This window comes from Leptonotus elevatus, chromosome 15, assembly GCF_054856555.1.
Source record: "Leptonotus elevatus isolate MCC_2025b chromosome 15, RoL_Lele_1.0, whole genome shotgun sequence".
NCBI lineage: Eukaryota > Metazoa > Chordata > Actinopteri > Syngnathiformes > Syngnathidae > Leptonotus > Leptonotus elevatus.
In genome coordinates, this window is record NC_141253.1 from 1038025 (window position 1) to 1056424 (window position 18400).

Sequence of the window (18400 nt, forward strand, 5' to 3'; positions counted from 1 at the left end):
GACAGCCGCGCGCCCGGCGTAAACCGATCCGGACGACGGGACGAGTGCCGCGCGTGGCTGGCGATCCGAAAACACTCAGACTTGGCCGGCAATGCCCGGGACGCCATTTGCTTTTGTTTTGACACAAAATGTCCGTTTCAAAACAAACAAAGTCATATACAGACTTTTATTTTGCCGAGACATCCCCTTTGGACATTTCAAAATAAAACTCAGCAGGCTTTTCGTTGGTACTCATCCACTTTGATGTTTTAAAATGAATACATTTTGTGGTGAAGGGTTATGCAAATAAACTCGACTTGACTTGAGATGTTAAGTCATAAGATTTGTTTGGCCCACAAGCGCAACCTCCCCAAGCTCCGGCCCACTCAAGGTCAAAGGGCAAGTGTTGCCACATGGTTGGCATAGTTCTATTGACTGACAGCTGTACTCCATACAGGGATCCTAGCGTAAACCACGCACTAATAACAGTGTTTTCAGCCCCAAAAAAACCCTTAAATTGTCAGTAAATGTAGCAACGTAAGATAGCTGCAGTCTGGGTTCGATTGACAGTTCAGGCATATATAAGTCGGTAATACCTGGTCTTACAATAGTGGTAGAAGTAATAATATTCTTCTTGGTTTATCCCTGCATGACTGTATTACACAGGACTGCCTCCTGGTGGCCACGGTGGGCACAGCAGAAGGAGCATCACAATGAGCTGGATTACAGCATTAAATCCTGATACACAAATAATAATTTTAAAAAATCCCAATATATTGGATTATGTTAGTTCTGTTTTTTTATAAAGTACCCTTTTTTATTAAAAAAATAAAATAAAGTTCAATTTTCAAGATGGTCATTCTACTAGTCCGCTGAATTGTCTTAGTAGTGAGGACAAGGAGCGTACTAGTACAAGGACCCGAAGCTGGATCGAATAACTGCTCTGACAGCTTTCCACAGTGGCAAGTGTGTGGAGTCATCGCGTGGAAAGTTGCTGGGGTGGGGGGTGGGGGGTGGGGCTCGGGAGGGGGTTCTTGGAGGTCGTAGCCGGGGAGGAACTGCAGGCCGGGTTTATTTCTGGCCCAGCATGGGTCGCCTCCGACAGCTGAGCATGTGCGAGGGCAGGTCTCGACCGCCGCAACATGGCCGCCGACCTTCAGCGCCACAAGGCCTAGTTGCCATGGCGAGGTGGCGCGGGGAAGCTCCACAGCGCCACGGCGGGGACACGGGCCAAATTCGACATTGATCTGACAACTCAACTGACAAGGTGCTGAGAGCGTGTTCGAAATATTTGCCATTAAAGAGCAGAGCGGCGAATTTGCATCTTTGCTATGTTGCAGACTTTTAAGAAGTCTGCACAAACGCAAATTATACATTTTTTTGTGGGGGGGGGGGGGGTTCTCTAAAATGTGCGGAGATTTAACGTGGACTCACTACTGTATTAAACATTAACATGATAAATATTCATGAGTGGTAAAAAGCAAAAAAGGAAAAGGGACTGCTGGGATTCAAACCCAGGATCTCCTGTTTACGAGACAGGAACTTGAACCAACTAAGCCACGGCGCCACATGTGACACGGTACAACGGCACCCTGACGTACGTACGAGTGCCCCAGGTTTCAAATCAAGATCATTTATTAAGTCGTCTTCTTCTTCTTTTTTTTTACAAATAAATTAAACAGTCACTCACGTGTACACAAAAAGGCCCACACTGTCGTTTCTTCCCACACGGACGACCACGTCACACTCATGACATCATCACGTACAAAGTTCATCAGCGTGCGACCTTGCAGCGGAAAGCGACGAGATGACGTGATCTTCACGACGCTCCGCTCATGATGGACAGGAACTCCTCCTGGTTGACTGGCCAACAAATCATTCATTCAGATTTGAATCAAGGAATTTGTAAAAAAAAAATCATGTGCAGTCTGCTACTTAACAACAATGTACTAATGTCCAATGTACCCCGCCTACTGCCCGAAGCCAGCTGGGATAGGCTCCAGCAACCCCCGCGACCCTTGTGAGGACAAGCGGTACAGAAAATGGATGGATGGATGGATGGAGTCTGCTACTTAACAACAATGTACTAATGTCGTGTAATTTACAGCGGCACAATTTTAAAATAGCGTCTTTTACCTTGGATTTAGATCATGTTGTTAAGATTGTAATTTTTTTCAGCATTCGTGAAATTTATATTTCTACTTCTCCTGCACATTTGAGAGCAATAAGAACAGGTACTGAGTGCGTTCATTTTGAGAAGTTCCTTTAACGGCACTATTTTTTTAATTTATTTGGAAAGCCTGTACCGGGGGAATTCTAGCCGCAACGCAGCAGACATGCCGTTTGCAGTAATAAATTTCATAATAATGTATATATTTGTGGAGACTGAAGTCAAGTTGTATTTTACAATTTTAACATTTGCAGAATTTCACAAGTTACTTCATGTTAAGGATTACGTAGTTCTTAATATGAAAAGAAAAATGCACTGAGCTGTCGCCGATGTCTTACAAATGCAATTATGCCATCTAGTGGCAGAAAAACAACCTCAACACAAATCAATATCACACTCACCATAAATCAATTTTATGAATTATTATGAAATGACTGTATCACTGTCTAAAAGATGCAGCCATATGTCTATTACTTTTAAAAAAAAAATCCACTTTTACATAGTACAAGAGTATGAAAACTTATGGTTAAAAATTTTGGGGATTGTACATTTAGAACAGATATAAAATTAGTGATTAGCAATTAATCGTGAGTTAAGTATTGAAGTTATGCGATTAATTACAATTAAAAATTGTAATCGCCTGACCCCCCAGTTTTTGTCAAGTCGTCATCAATTTCAGTAACTGAAGAGGTTTTAATACATAGAAAACAAAATTTAAAAAACCATCTATTTGACAATAATTCGTTTTTATTTTATTCTTCAGGTAATGTTTGTGCCTAAGAACTCCCTTTTAAATCCGATCACATCGATGCAGGAAATGAGCACTCAAATCAGCGGAGAAGGCGACGGCGCCGGCTTACTTTCGCCGTCGCCGTCACCGTCGAAGGTGTCGATCATACTGCGCAGTTCTTCGTCGCTGGTGTTCTCGCCGAGCTCCCTGGCCACGCGCTTCAGGTTCCTCAGGCTGATGGTTCCCGACTCGTCGTCGTCAAACAGCCGGAAGGCCTTCAGGATCTCTTCCTTGGGGTCGCGCTCCAGGATCAGCTCGCTCACTGCGCACGCACGCACGCCCAGAACCAGTTAGCATGGACCCCCCATTCGTATTTGGAGGGAGGGGGTTACTCACCCACTTCATTGAAGTCCTCGAAGGATATTTTGCCCGTTTCTTGCATGTCGTAGTCTTTCAGGATCTGCATGACGTCCACTTTCTTCACCTCGAAGCCCAGCGCTCGCATCGCAACCTGATGGCCAAACGAAGAATTATACTTCTATTAGCAATGTCACTTATTGATTTTTTCTATAAATTAAAGAAAATGTGATTTAAAAAAATTAACGTTGGTAAAAAAAAAGAAGAAGATTGTATTTAAACATCATATCAGGACGTAATCTTGTGGTGTCAAGTCACCTTCAACTCATGGTAGTCAATTTCATTGTCTTTGTCCGTGTCGAAGAGCTCAAAGGCTTCTCGTATTTCGTGTTTCTGCTCGTCGCTCAGCTCCTTCTTTTTCTTCCGATTGCACCTGTCCACAAACTCGTCACTGCTACTGCTGCACAACACAAAAACACGTCAGACGTGTCTTTACATTTAAAGGTCGGGTTTGCAGCTCTCAAAACAAAAACGCTTTTTGTCATATATGTTGAAAATGTATGACGGTAGACTCTTATCCAAATGATCTTTTGAGAAAGCATCGCTCTCTGGCCCCATTTGATGCCTCTAAATTCATTATAAGTATGATTTCAAAACAAGAACAAGCCCATCAGAGGCTGTCGAGACAGAAGGCTGGAATGTCAATCATTTGCTCTTGGAGCCTTGTGGGGCACAGACTCCCAACAAAGGAGATTATTATAGTTTCGCGCAGGCCATTTTCAACAAATATCACACTGACCAATGATAAGCATAGATTTGTGGGAAAAATGTTAACTTTACCAAATTGTGACATGGGAGGTTTTAGCCCATTCATGTCAAGCAACATCCAACTATGAAAATGTTCAAGCTTCAAGAATACAAATGAACAATTCTGTAGCAAATCTTGTCAATATAACAAATTTAAAAAAATATATATATATACATACAAAAAATGTTCAAGCTTTTGCCAAACGGAAGTACATCATGTGACGTCACGGTTAAAAGGTGTGGCTCCAATCCCAATTTGCCCACCAGCGCCCCCCGCGAGATTCCGCTGGTACTGAAACGTTTGACGCGCATATATAATCCGCCCCAATTGAATACTTGCTCGCGTCCGTGCAACATGAAGTAGAAATGAGCCTTGCTGTCTGACACTCTCCTAAGATCTCACAATTGCGAGTCGCCTGCGTCTTCCGTGTCTTCACTCATCCTCCTGCAAACAACTCAACCCAAATTCAACTTGAAGGTTGACTTTGTTTTGTGGCGCAGGTCGGCTACAAATCGCCCGCAACTTTCTCCAACGTGACGACATTTAATTGTGACATTAACACGACATTTGTTCTCGCCCGGCGACGTCTGCCTGATGTCAGTCGGTCATAATGAGCTAGCGGGCTAGGCTAACGTTAGCTTCCGTCAGCCGCGTCAAACAGAGGCGCTTCGCTTAGCTTATCTTCACGTCACCGCGCAATGACCGTCGTCACATTAACCTACCTGGAGTCGCTCATGCTGGCGCCTTTGGTGACGCTCGCGAGGCCACGTCGCGTTTAAAGATGAAACATTCTCACAAACAAAAAGCAACATAAACATCGCCATTGAGAGCCTAGCCAGAAAACCATTTGTCCGCGCTCGATTGGAGGCTTCCTATTGGTAGACAAGTCACTAGGCAACAATACGAAGAGCCCTGATTGGTCCGTGGCATCGTATTTGTTTTGACTGCAGTACAACTCTGTTACAGAGTATGAAATGAAAGGATAGAATATTACAATCGTGTATGGTTTAAAAATACACCTAAAACAACAAAAGAAACAGAAGATTAAAAAGTTGGTTTAAGGTGAATAACAGAAAGCTTTTATTGTCACTGAATGATGCCGATATAACGAAATTGGGTAAAAAAATACACACAGTACCTGTTGATGAACATAATCATAAAAAAAAAAAAAAGCCCACGGCCATATATTATTCTTCATCCTCTGCTACAAATGACTAATTACGGCAATTACTGATGAGCTATGACTGTCTCTCTGTATGTGTGTATATATATATATCCACAGTATGTCTGTAATATGGTGCCCCCAGGTGGCCATGGCACACAAAACAAGAAGCGGCACAACATCCGTTGAATTGAAGCAAAAAATGTGCCAATGCCTGTTTAATTAATTAAACTGTATTTAATCACAACAACACAATATGCTTTATAAAGTACAATATTTTAGATTGTTTTTTTCTACTTCTTCTTAAAAAAGAGCACATTTTTTGGGGAAGCTGGAATGGATTACCGCAGGGATAGGCTGGAGGGGCCCACAATTTTTTCATCATTGCTAGTCGGGGGTCCACATAAGACGATATGATATTTGTCCTACATATCATTGTCTCACATATCATTCCATATCCACAAAAATAAATAAATAAATATTAGGCCTACTCACATTGTAGTAATAAGATTTAGGATAGGGTGGCCTTGAATTCATTTCGGTCATTGCTGTGGCCGATGTTATGTTCCCACCGGGATATCGTTCCCACCGGGATGTCGTTCCCACGGACGCTTATCACCTTTGTCCTGCGTCGCACGCGCGCGATGAGATAGACGCAGGAAGCGGCATCCCAGGAAAGACTCCTCAAAGTCTCGCCGCTCGTCGCTCACTTCCTGTTTCTATGGCGGCACCCGGACTGACTTTGCAGTGATAAAAGTCAAAACATGAGGATTGGTAATAAAGATAAGCGATTAGTTCAGGGCTTTCTCTCTTTTTTTTTTTCCAGGCGTACAACAGTAACACAAAACACATTTCCACGCTCAACCAGCACGAAGGCCGAACTCCCTGAGGTGCACTCAAGGGGCTGATAAAGTGCCGGGTGGGACGCTTATTGCATACTCATCTGTTTTCATGATGCAAATGTTGCTCAACATGGCCCTCAAAAAATATTCTAGAAAAATACAAATGCTCATGTTTTTTGTTTGTTTTTTACGAAAAAAGTGAAAAAGAACAAATCAAGGCCAGCATAGCTGCAGTAGGCCTCGGGCCGTTTCTCACTTGGTGTTTTTGTACGTTCTTAAATCTTAGTGAGCGTTGGAGCAAGAGTCTGACTTCCTGTTGAGTTACTCTTTAAGTCCTTGTGATCTTGTGAACTCACAAATACGGCGAGAATTCAGCTAGCTGGCAAGGTTAATCAGTTGTGCCTAAGTATTAAAATTGCTATAAAAAATAAAAAAAAGATAATGTTGGTCTTCCTTTGCCTAATTGTCAAAGGTAGGTTTGGAAGATACATACAGATGTTAAACACTGAAGTTAACATTGGAAGCTATCTTAACCAGAAGCTAACATTGGTTGTTAGAAGTAACGTTGGAAGCTAACTTTGAAGCTAACATCGGAGGTAGCAGAAGCTAATTTGTTAATCTAACATTAGTAACCAACATTGGGGCTCAAATCCAAAGCAAAGGTTGCTCTTCCTCAGCGCTAACATTAGAGGTAACTTTACAAGCTAACTTTGTAATCAAATTGATACTAACAATGGAGGCAACCCTGGAAGCTAAAGTTTGAATGTTAACGTTGACTCTACCTTTAAAATCTAACATTGGAGACATTGGGAACTAATGTTGGTTTTCCTTTACCCTACAATTAAAGAAGCTAACTTCAAATGTTTTAATGTTAAAGTTTACATTGAAGCTAACAGTGGAAGCTAATGATAGAGCTCCAAACTTCCCAGTCTAAAATATTGCATTAGCATGAATTGTTAGCGCACTCAGCCTCACGTTCTGGCTAACGTTAGCATGTGCCACGACAACATGACATCCAGATGAACTGTGCGTTCGCCGCATGTTTGCATGCTCATATGACTTTTTTTTTTCTTGAAAGAAACCCTTTCAAATCAGGTAACTTGGAAAAATGACACCGTTTTAAATTATTTGTAAATGAAATCTACATTTAACTTGTTGGGTGTGTGCCCGTCAATTTTCACTCTGTGTGTGTGTACGCGTGTGTCCCTTACTTACTGAACTCCACCCTGAGTGTGCACAAAGACCCCCTGTACCCCCCCCCCCCCCCCACACACACACACATGCAACAAAAACAAATCAAGTGTGTTGAAAGGTGACAAGGTGGTCTTTGTGCTTTAACAAAGTCCTACTGTGCTTCATTGGCGGCCATTTTGGCTCTGCTAGGAACTTCTGACTGATTCAATTTTACTCTTTTGTGTTTTATTCATTTGGTTGTGTTTGATATTGTCCTGTTTTGCTCCATTCGATTCTGCGCTCCACCTTGTTTGACCTTGTTGCCTCGCAGCAAGCAGCGCGCGTGTGGTGCAGCCGCCCGGGTTGCGGGTCGGTCATGTGACGCGAGGCTCGTCATCATTAAATCCAAGATGGCCTCCCGATGGCTGACCTTTTCGAAAACGACCGCCTCGACCTTCTGCCGCAAAGGTCACTGAGCGAGCAACGCCTCGTTTGTCTTTTGGATTTGTCTGATTGCGACGTTGTTAATACTGTACAAGCGTGACCATTTGAGAGCTTCTTCTTTTTTCATTAGAGCTCTCGTGTTTTTGTCATCGTTTGTACGTCGGCAATTGGAGTCAAACAAGTACGGGGTTACGTTGCTGATACGTGAAATCGGCAACATAAAATTTGTCTTGTCTACCATGAGAAGCCCCAGAAAAATTTCTCAAGAATGTGGGCGGAGCCATCTTTGCTACCGAGGTCCGTTTGTGACCTTGAACGAACCCTGACGAAAAAATCAACCGTTGCCTTTGCCGCTGAGTGAGATATGAGTTTCAGCAATATTACATTTGGTAGCCATGTTTATCATGAGAATATCCACAAAAATGGGTCAAGAATCCATGTCCCAATAAATATGCAGGAAGTATTCCTCGTTGGATCAAAAATGTGGACGGTTCCAGGGGTCCTTCAAATAGGAATTAGTCCTACAATTTGTTTTTAAAATCCAAGTAAGTGACATAGCAACATGAAAATGATGAGTAGACCCCCAAAAAAGTCGAAAAGACACAAAAAGTTAAAGTTCAAATCTGCCCTTAGGCTCATTTTGGACTTTCAATAGCATCAAAGATTGAATCCGATTGTGTCCAAATGAGAAGCTGCTATAATCAAGAGGATGATGATGATGATGAATTGTCAAGACATGTTTTGTCCTTGCGTGTGGGCGGAGCACGGCAGTGAAGTTTGATGACCTGGCAGAACTTTCACGAGTCGACTTTTATTTGTGACGTGTTAAAACCCCCATCTACACACCTTCACTGTGTGTAGCTCCTCCTCATCAGCCCCCCCCCCCCTTCTTCCTCCACCTCTTGCTCCTCCCCCCCCCCCCCCCCTCCCGCCTGCACCTCACTGGCTCACTACCTTGCCGTTTTGTCTTCAGTCGCGTCTTCGCCACTGGAGAGGAGGCTGCAGGTTCTACTCACACACACGCGCACGCACGCACCAGGTAAAAGGCAGATTTTTTGGCTTGACTTGATGTTGAACTAACGACATTGAAATGTGGACGTGTGCGGTTGGACGAGAGAGCTCGAATGTATCGAACGTAACCACGGCATGAAGGTATTGATTGACGTTTGTTACAATGAGATGGCAAATGAATTAACTGCAAGATGGAAGTCAACCTTCCAACTAAAGTTGTCATGACATTTGTACTTGACACACGAAGGCATTGTTGTTTCAATACTTTTGATTGTTGGCACTCAGAATGAAGAAACGTGAAAAGGTGGAACTTTACATTTTCGGTGTTGTTTGAGTTGCATGATGGGGGGGGGGGATTGGGGGGGGGTCACGTGGGCCCTATTTGGGTCATCTCACAAAAATATTTAAATCATTAAAAAAACCGACCACTTAGCGTCTTGAATGTCAATGTGGTTTGTTATCAAGCGTGTTGCTGACTCTTGCGGATGCGACGAGCTCGGAATTTAAGAGGCAACATCAGAATCCTGAGAGATCATCAGAACTTAGACATGTTTGCGATTTGGAGAGAAAATCGGACTTTAGAGCCAAATTTGTCATCTGGAGACACCAAAATTCAGAGACAACATCGGAATTTCAGAAAAGTCATTCGAACTTTGACATATGATTTTCGAGAGAACATCGAAATTCAGAGGCAACTTTAGAATTGAGAGAATTTCGCAATTTAGAGGCCAACGTCGCAATCGTGGCAAGATTTAAAGACAACTTTGCTGCAATTTACAGAAATTCCAGACAATGGGGCAAGTTGAGAAGCAACATTCGCAGGCAACGTCGGAATTGAGAGAGAGATTTAGAGAATTTTAGAACCGACAGACATTGTAATTTACGCACAAGGTGACAATGCAGCAATTTAACGTCAACATTTGGAGAACACGTCGCGTGTTCCAGACAAAGCGACAATTTGGGGAGAAGCTTTGGAGAGCGTTAAAGTTAAACAAGTCAAGCGAGAGTTCTTGTCAAGCAACAAGAAGTCTCTGTGTGCGGTGCCGGAGACTTTGTGGCTCCACCTTGACCAAGACCCCGCCCATTTCCCCCCCGAAACACACGCACACACACACACACGGCCAATGGATTTTGCGTAATTGCAGCGCGCAGGAAACAGCAGGTGTTTTCTGTTTCTCTTATGAGGAACATTTGAGCGGTTTTATTCACATCGTGAAAGAACGTTTGTGTGACGCGTGTGCGCGCCCGTACGTGCGCGTGCGTTGCGGACCTGGCTCAGCTTGTATGAAACATTTCTTCCAGCTGTTCCCACCAGGATTGGTCATGTGACCGTGACGTCACTGACTGCATGCAGCAAATGACGGCAGGCAGAGAAGCGTCACACCCGTTAGTGATTGATGCTCGTTTTTTTTTTTAGCCTCACCTGCTAGCGCTCACGAGTTGAGGTCACGGTTTTGAGTCCAGTCGTAGATATATGGATCCGGTTTGGCCCAAATGAGTCCACTTTGCCCAGTTCAGGTCCAGTTGAATCGATTTTCGTCCAGTACAGTCCAATCTAGTCAGGTTCGGTTTTCCTGTCCATTCCATTCAAATGCAGACCAGTTTTGTTCAGTCCAATCGACTCCAACTAATCTAGTCTGGTCAGGTCTGGTCGAAATGAGTCCGGTTCACTCCAATCCAGTCTAGTCCAGAAGGATTTGAGTTTTAGTCCACCCCAGTTCAGTTCAATCCCTTCTCGTCTGGTTTTGTCTGCTCAAGTTCAGTTTAGTCCCATTGAGTTCATTCCCATCCAGTCCCGTCCCGGTTAACTTGATTTCAGATCGAGTCCAGTCTGACTGGCGGTGGCGAGTTTAGAGAGGAAGCGGAGTACGCTAATATGAATGTTGCGTAAACAGGAGCTGAGGATGGCGTCGCATGAATGTCCGCTAGCTTAATGCTAACATATGATGTGAAACACGACGGACACGGGCTAACAAGTTAGCATCGACGTCAACACACACGTGTTCATGTATGTACACACTCTTACGAGCGCATATACTCATGCATGTAAGCACACAGTCACACTATCGTGTACGCACATTTATGTTCACGCACACACACACACACACACACACACAGGTACACACACTTTTGTACACGGATGTTTAAGGTACGATGTCGCTATGTTTAAAACATCACAGAAGCACTCGCTGATATATGGTCTCGCATGTTAGCGTGTTAGCATATTAGCATGGCGTCTTTGGCACCTCTTGCAGAGGGAACAATTGTGAGCGTGTCCCATGACTTGTTACGCACACACGCGCCGACGACGACCAGCGCAAGTTTACATTTGCGACTGACAGTGTTGACTTGAAGAAGAAATGTACGTGAAGAGGAAGAAAAGAAACCAAATAAGGAGAGGAATCGACCTTCAACACTCCCACGGGGACACCCCCCCCCCCCCCACAGAACTCATCGTCCATCTGTGTGGAGGGTAAACGTCAAACGGCCAGCGTGTGTGTGCGTGTGTAGGTCTTACACACATACACACAGATGATGTCATTGTCATATAGTATGCCCTCTTCAAAGGACATCTTCACTTTACTCTGAAAATGACAAACTAACTACTGTTTATGTGCGTGCGTGCGTGCGTGCGCGCGTGTCGGCGCAAGTGCGCAGTGCAGAGTGTTTGTGCTGATGTCAGTGCGCACGGCTGGCGGCGGCAAGAGCACATCAGCAAAAAAAGTGAAGCACCTGAGCGCTAGCTAGCCCGAGTCAACCGCGATGTGACGCGACATTCGTCACGAGCACAAACAACAACAACAACAACAAGAAAACCCAATCAGGAAGGTTGTGTTGTGTGTTCACAAGTGTGTTTGTCTTTGTGTATATTTATGTCTGTGTGCGTGTTAGCAAGGTTGTATGTTTATGTGTGTGTTGTTTTGGTTTTGGGTTAGCATGATTGTGTGGTTACATGTTTGTTTGTGTAGTAGTATGATTTTGTGAATGTGTGTTTTTTGTTTGTGTGTTTTTGGGGAGGGGGGGTCAGAATGGTTGTGTGTCAGTTAACATGGTTGCATGTGTGTGGTTCTGTTTGTGTTTTTTGTTTGTGTACTAGCATGTTGGTGTGTTTGTGTGTCTGTGTTTTGAGTTGTGTGTGTTGCAAGAGTTGTTTTTTGTGTGTGTTGTGTGCTTGCATAGTTGTGTGTATATTTTGCGTGTTTGTGCTTTTGTGAGTATGTTTTTCGTTTTTTGCGTGTGAGTGATTGATTGTTTTGTGTGTCTTTTGCAGTGTGTGCAACTGTAGCGGTGTGTTTCTGTGTATTATTGTGTTTTGTTGTGCATGTTTGTGTTTTTTTCCGCTTAAATTTGAATTCATGTGTTCTTTTCTTGCCTGTTTGTGTGTGTGTGTTTTGTGTGGTGTCTTTGCCATACTTGTGAGCTTGGCGTGACGACGAGGTTCAGATTCCGTCTGCTTTCGTCTTTTGCGCCAAAAAGAGAAAAACGTTTGGATTGATTTCGACATCCTCGGTGCCTCCTCACATTTATTTTTATTTTTTTCTGGAGAGCTCAGTATTGTTAATTTGTAATTTTACCGATTTTAACATGTCATCATCATTGTTCTCTTTTTTTATTATTATTTTTATTTTATACATTTTTATTTTGTATGTGCGTGTGAGTGTGTATTCATTAGTTCACCTAAAACCTATTAAAAATCCCATACCGGTCCACAATCCCCGCTCCCCCCCCCCCCTGCTGGACAAACAAAAAACCACAGGAAGAGAAAATGTTCGCAGGGCGCAGCAAACAAAACCAACCTAATGTTCTCTTCCTTCTTTTTTCATTAACTTTGACTCGATTCTTTTTGCAGTGAAGCGAATCCGCGAGTGCCCGACGATGATTGCTGCGATTCCCGCGCTGATGCTTGCGTTGTCGCTGAGCACGGCTGACGGCCTCCAATCGTTTTATCCCGAGCTGCAAGTTTCCCGAAACATCCAAGAGGCGGGTGAGCTCTTTTTGAGTCGCCTTTGACGCCTTCCTGCTTTGTTTGCACGCGTTATCAGCCGGCGTGCTGATAAGCGCGCTAAGTGGCGAGCCAGCACGCTTATCTTATCGCTCAATGAAGCTCTGGCTCAACATGTGGACATTCAAAACACTCCTGCAATTGACTTCACCCTCATAAAATAAGACAAATTGGCTCATGTTGTTGTTCAGATAAGCCGACGTTTGTCTCGCCAATCTCTTGGGCCCGACCGATTAATCAGCCGGCGATTATAATTGGCCGATTATTTTACCCTTCAAACGTTATCATTGAAGAAAACCGAAATTTTCGACGCTGTGAAAGTACCCTGAATGCACCATTTGCTAGCGTAGCATTAGCAGCTAGCAAGTGTGTAGCGTATGTTATTCTGGTTATTGTGTTGCCCCCAAAGCGTCCTTCAAGATGTTTAATGACATCCCAGTCGGAGTTAACAGTAAAAGTAAACACAGGACGATAGGAATTACATCCACTGTACACTTAAATACAAAACATTGTTTTGTTTTAAAATATCACTAGCCTAGCGCTAATGCTAAATGCGAATGGAGGATCCCATTCAAATGCTAGCAGGAAGTTAGCATCGATGTCGGGAGTGTTTTTTCCTTCAAATGACGAATATTTACAAACAAATGCCGTGGGAACACATAGCAACAGGTCAGATAACACTACGCAAAAGGTACAAATTCTTCCTAAATGAATGCTTTACAGCAGTTGTAAACAAGTAATAATGGTTCATACAATAACCTCGTATACTTCAAGACATTTATTGATAAGGTCATACTATGGACTTGTCATTTAAAGCAGAAAGTCTTAATAGCGAAGGTTTGTGCGTAAGTGACACCCATTGAAAAGGAATTGGGGGATAATTTTATGCGGTATATTTTTAAATAATCTGCAGATTAATCTGTATATTTTTTCTGCCAAAAATCGGTATCGGCCTAAAAAACTGCATATTGGTCGGGCCCTGCTGTGTATAGAATAATAAATGCTGCAAAATCCTATGATATGAACTAATGTTGTCATGGTTGCGTGACCGTTTGTGTACAATTTGTTTTAGAAAACACGCCCACGCTGTCGGTGATGTCGCAGCCTTCGCGGGTGTTGGCGCGGCGCGGCGGCAACGCCACCTTACCTTGCGCCATCCACAGGGACCGATCGCTGGCGGCCAATCGGAAGATGAGAATCAAGTGGACCAAGTTGACGTTTGACTTGCTGACGGAGGTTCGTGTGTTGCCAAACACTCATTTGCCTTTCTGTGACACCTTCAGTCTCTCTGTTGAAAAGCGCTTGTTTATGGCTGCCCACGTGACCCGCGCAGGTGGATGTTTTCGCCGCTATGGATTACCACAAGAGAAGCTACGGAGTCTTCCACGGCCGCGTGCGCCTGCGTGGCTCCTCCCCCTCGGACGCCTCGCTGGTCATCGATGACATCACCTTGGACGATTACGGGAGATACAAATGCGAGGTCATCGACAGCCTGGAGGACGCCACGGCGGTCGTGTCGCTCGACCTGGAAGGTGAGTCGGGGACTTACGGCACGCTCAACCAACAAACGATGACGGAAATGTCCATTTGTTGCAATTTTGTGTCATTCGTGTTTTGTAAATTCAAATCCAATTTGATTGCGATCAGTCAAAATCTCGAGGATTTGAAGGACGCCACCTGAAATGACGAAGATGAGCCTACAAGAGCCCCAAACTCCACATCTACATGAAAATGGCAGACTTCCTGTGACTTTAAGGGGATAGCTTCTTGAGACTTTTTTGTGGCTCTATGCGTGATAGACATGCCTGTTAAATTTCATGTTGCCAAGTCGACCTGGTCTCAGGGGCCGAATTTTCAAAACATTCTTAAAGAGCCTTGAAAATGACCAAATTGACATCAAATTGGGCAGTTCAGACCAAAATGGCAGACTTTCTGTGTATTTTCGGGCATAGCCTCTTGAGACTTTTTTGTGGCTCTATTTATGTTAGACATGCCTACCAAATTTCATGATGGCAGGTCAAACTGGTTTCAGGGGCGGAATTTTCAAAACATTCCAAAGACCCCCGAACATGACAAACTGTACACTAAAATGGCCGCTTCAGACCAAAATGGCAGACTTCCTGTGACTTTAGGGACATAGGTTCTTGAGACTTTTTTGCGGGTCTACTTATGATAGACATGCCTACCAAATTTCACGATACCAGATCAAACTAGTTTCAGGGGCTGAATTTTCAAAACATTCCAAAGACCCCTGAACATGACAAAATTGACATTAAATTGTGCAATTCAGATCAAAATGGCTGACTTTTCAGTGGGGATTTTCAGTCAAGGCTTCATTTGTGGCTCTACTCACGATAGACATGCCTACCAAACGTCATGATGCCAAGTCAAACAGTCCTAAAAATCCCGGGAGCTCCTAATTCCCGCACACGTTACAGGTGTGGTGTTCCCGTACTTCCCTCGCCTGGGCCGCTACAACCTCAACTTCCAGGACGCCGAGCGGGCCTGCCGGGAGCAGGACGGCGTGGTGGCGTCCGCGGAGCAGCTGCGTGAGGCCTGGCGAGGGGGCCTAGACTGGTGCAACGCCGGCTGGCTCAGTGACGGCTCCGTGCAGTACCCCATTACCTCCCCCAGGGAGCCCTGTGGCGGCGAGAAGACGCCGGCGGGCGTGCGCAGCTACGGCCTGAGGGACAAAGACAAGAACCACTATGACGTCTTCTGCTTCACGTCGCACTTCAAAGGTGAGTGACGTACTGGACCTCACGTTGACAGATTAACCTGACGACACAGTTGGACATCATGAAGGAAATGATGGGACAAAATGGGACACAGTCGGATAAAGTATGGGACGCAATGGGACATATGTGACACTATGAGACAAAATCATCTTGGCATGGCAGGGCACCACTGCCCCCAAGTCCCTATTCAAATGTGTGCGCCGCCATTTCATGAGAGGCGGGAAGTAGCTCCGCCCATCAACCTTTTGCTCTGGCCCCTCCCTGCAGGTCATTTCTACTTCCTGCCGCACGCGGCCAAGCTGACGTACGGCGAGGCGGCGGCGGAGTGCCGGCGGGACGGCGCCCGCCTGGCCACGGTGGGCCACATGTACGCCGCCTGGAAGCTGGCCGGCTACGACCGCTGCGACGCCGGCTGGCTGGCCGACGGCAGCGTCCGCTACCCCGTGGCCAAGCCCCGCCTACGCTGCAGCCCCACCCGCCCGGCCGTCGGCTTCCGAGGATTCCCCGACAAGAAGCACAAGTTGTACGGCGCCTACTGCTTCCGGCCCGGACGTTGAGCGCCCGCACGCAGAAACACGGGATCAAAAAAAAAACACACTCGCATGCAAAACACACTCAAACAACAGAAAAACACCCACGAACATCACAGAATCCACACACAAGAAAACACACACGGAAACACACAAGACATACAAAACACAACACATACAGTAAGGAAAGACCCACACAAGGGATGTAACGATTCACTCAAACCCAATTCGATTTGATTTTCAGTTCACGATTTTCGATTTGATTCGATTAAAAAAAATTAAAGTTACAAAATGACTAATTTGATAACCAAAAGACGTTTTTATTTTAACATCTACATTTTGTCCTTGTTACAAAAATTTACTTTTTGTAACTTTATATATTTAAAAAAAAATGTTTTTTGAAATTGAACTAATACTCTAACTTTGACTATTTAACTCGTATCAGTGCTTTGTGGTTAAGGTTAATATTCTGTCCTCGCAACACGTTGTCAGCTTTGTGCAGTGAGACACAGTATGAAAAAGCTTTGTTGAAGATTCGTGTTAAATATTTTAATGATGTACAAGAGGCTAACTTGATAAGTTTTGCTTCTTTCTGCCCCTTCTCAAACTTGCATCTTCTCATATTGTGCTATTTTCCCCCCTTCCCTTTGTTATGTTTTTATTGCTGTGCTTGTTTGAGACAAATCAAAAGACAAAAACGGAATAGATACGGTATCTGTTCAAAAGTGTAACAATGAGACCCTCTACTGTGCAAATAAGACACTACATTATTTCACCGCGAGTGTAATTCATTGCGGCCACAGGCGACAAACACAAAGACGATAAATGGCCTCATTAAGTAAACGAGGAGCCACTTAGAAAACTTCAAACATTAAATTGGTTACTTACAAAGATCGAACCAAGTTTTCACTGGCGTCGACAGAGACCCGCCAAACAATACCGGAAATTCGCAAAACGTGTCCGTTCCCAGAAAGGGTCCGGCTAGAAACAACGGTTGACGTTGTGAAGCGATGCTTTCAATTTATTTATTTATTATTATTATTATTATTATTATTACTATTATTATTACATCTGATGCATATTTTAAGCAGCTTACATCGGTATTCTATCGATTTTTGATGCATTGTTATCGTTACATCTCTAACCCACACCCTCACAAAACACACACACTCAAACAACACGAGAAAAATGATACACTAAAAACACAACCACACAATCCAAAACAAGGCTACAAAGTAACACACGTGCAGAATAACCAGGGCCATCCAAAGGCATAAGCAAACTATAAGCGGCTGTTTAGGGCCCTGCGACCATCAAGGTCTCTCTCTCTCTCTCTCTCTCTCTCTCTCTCTCTCTCTCTCTCTCTCTCTCTCTCTCTCTCTCTCTCTCTCTCTCTCTCTCTCTCTCTCTCTCTCTCTCTCTCAAAAAGTGTTTCGAATGTTAAAATTTTTTCTATCCATTTTAATTTAAGCTTATGCAAATTTCTTATATTTACATAATTTCTGACATAATTATTCTTTTTTTATTCAGCTATTTTATTTATATAACATTATTTTCTTGTTTTTGGTATTTCTGTTCATTAACATCAATATTTGTTTGATATTTCTTTGTACCTTTTATTTAAAACTGTCTTTTTTTTGTACATTTGTTGTTGCATTTTATCCAAAACAAAAATAATAAATCAAATTGTATTTACAATAAATGATTGGTTTGGTATTTGCCAAATACTGCAGTACTTCAAAAATATGTTTGCAAGTTTGCAAACTATTTGTCTACTTTGATGACCTTAATCATTGTGGGTTGCAATCTTACAACAAGTCTCACTTATAACTTGACAAGAGGCGTCATAAATTAAGAGTAGAACATGAAATACGTATAATGACCAATAATCGCTATTATTGACGGTGATAGGGGCCCCTTTAAAAACGATCAGTATTTGTACAACTTTTCTCTTTGACTGCACGTAACCTATGTATGTACCCCCTGGCATGTGTTTGTTCAATTGTATACAACTTTGTATACTTGTTCTTTTGAATAGGGTTAATAAAGGGGCAAAAAAATGGCCGCCCCCTGAGATGGATCGAAACAACTGCATTTTGCTTTATTAATCAGAATCTCATGTTTAGACTAGTGAGGTCACATGTTATTGTCAAGAAATGTTTAAGTCAAGTCAACTTTATTTACATAGCACCTTGTCATGTAAAAAAAACTACTCAAAGTGCTTTGTGCGCACACACACACCATTTATTTGTAAACTCGTTTGAGCTAATTTGTTAGCCGTCAGCATTATACCTGATATTTTAAAATATGTTTCTGAATTATTTTCTGTGTAGCCTTACTATGTATTGGTCAAGCACACTGATCTGTATATATGACTGCATAGCCGTCCGTGCAAGTGGTTGAAGCCACAGGGCGGCCATCTTGCTCCTCCCATCTCACACAGCAAACATGAA

The 18400-nt window shown here is 43.6% G+C and overlaps 2 protein-coding genes and 1 long non-coding RNA gene across 6 annotated transcripts; 1 reads left to right on the forward strand and 2 right to left on the reverse strand.

The window, feature by feature from the left end:
* Positions 1-152: 152 nt before the first annotated feature.
* On the reverse strand, positions 153-5207 carry cetn3 (centrin 3). 3 transcript variants are annotated; one of them, XM_086096092.1, is made up of 5 exons: positions 4767-5207; positions 3555-3693; positions 3276-3390; positions 3010-3201; positions 153-1842 (listed from the first exon to the last, which is right to left on the reverse strand). In XM_086096092.1, the coding sequence occupies exons 1-5, from the start codon at positions 4778-4780 to the stop codon at positions 1799-1801; spliced, it is 504 nt and encodes a 167-aa protein (XP_085952218.1). In that variant the 5' UTR covers positions 4781-5207; the 3' UTR covers positions 153-1798. The 3 variants fall into 3 exon arrangements, with proteins under 3 accessions (XP_085952218.1, XP_085952217.1, XP_085952216.1); XM_086096091.1 differs by having other exon boundaries at positions 3555-3696; positions 4767-4935; XM_086096090.1 differs by lacking the exon at positions 4767-5207 and adding an exon at positions 4447-4721 and having other exon boundaries at positions 3555-3696.
* A 3447-nt stretch (positions 5208-8654) lies between these two features.
* LOC147161432 (hyaluronan and proteoglycan link protein 1-like) lies at positions 8655-17675 on the forward strand. Of its 2 annotated transcripts, XM_086096083.1 has the most exons (6): positions 8655-8704; positions 12527-12661; positions 13752-13915; positions 14013-14211; positions 15118-15420; positions 15685-17673. In XM_086096083.1, the coding sequence occupies exons 2-6, from the start codon at positions 12553-12555 to the stop codon at positions 15972-15974; spliced, it is 1065 nt and encodes a 354-aa protein (XP_085952209.1). In that variant the 5' UTR covers positions 8655-8704; positions 12527-12552; the 3' UTR covers positions 15975-17673. The 2 variants fall into 2 exon arrangements, with proteins under 2 accessions (XP_085952209.1, XP_085952210.1); XM_086096084.1 differs by lacking the exon at positions 8655-8704 and having other exon boundaries at positions 12478-12653; positions 13720-13915; positions 15685-17675.
* Positions 14985-16915, reverse strand: LOC147161433 (uncharacterized). The gene is made up of 2 exons (XR_015097204.1): positions 16836-16915; positions 14985-15362 (listed from the first exon to the last, which is right to left on the reverse strand). It is a non-coding gene; the product is annotated as an uncharacterized LOC147161433 (long non-coding RNA).
* Positions 17676-18400: the final 725 nt, after the last annotated feature.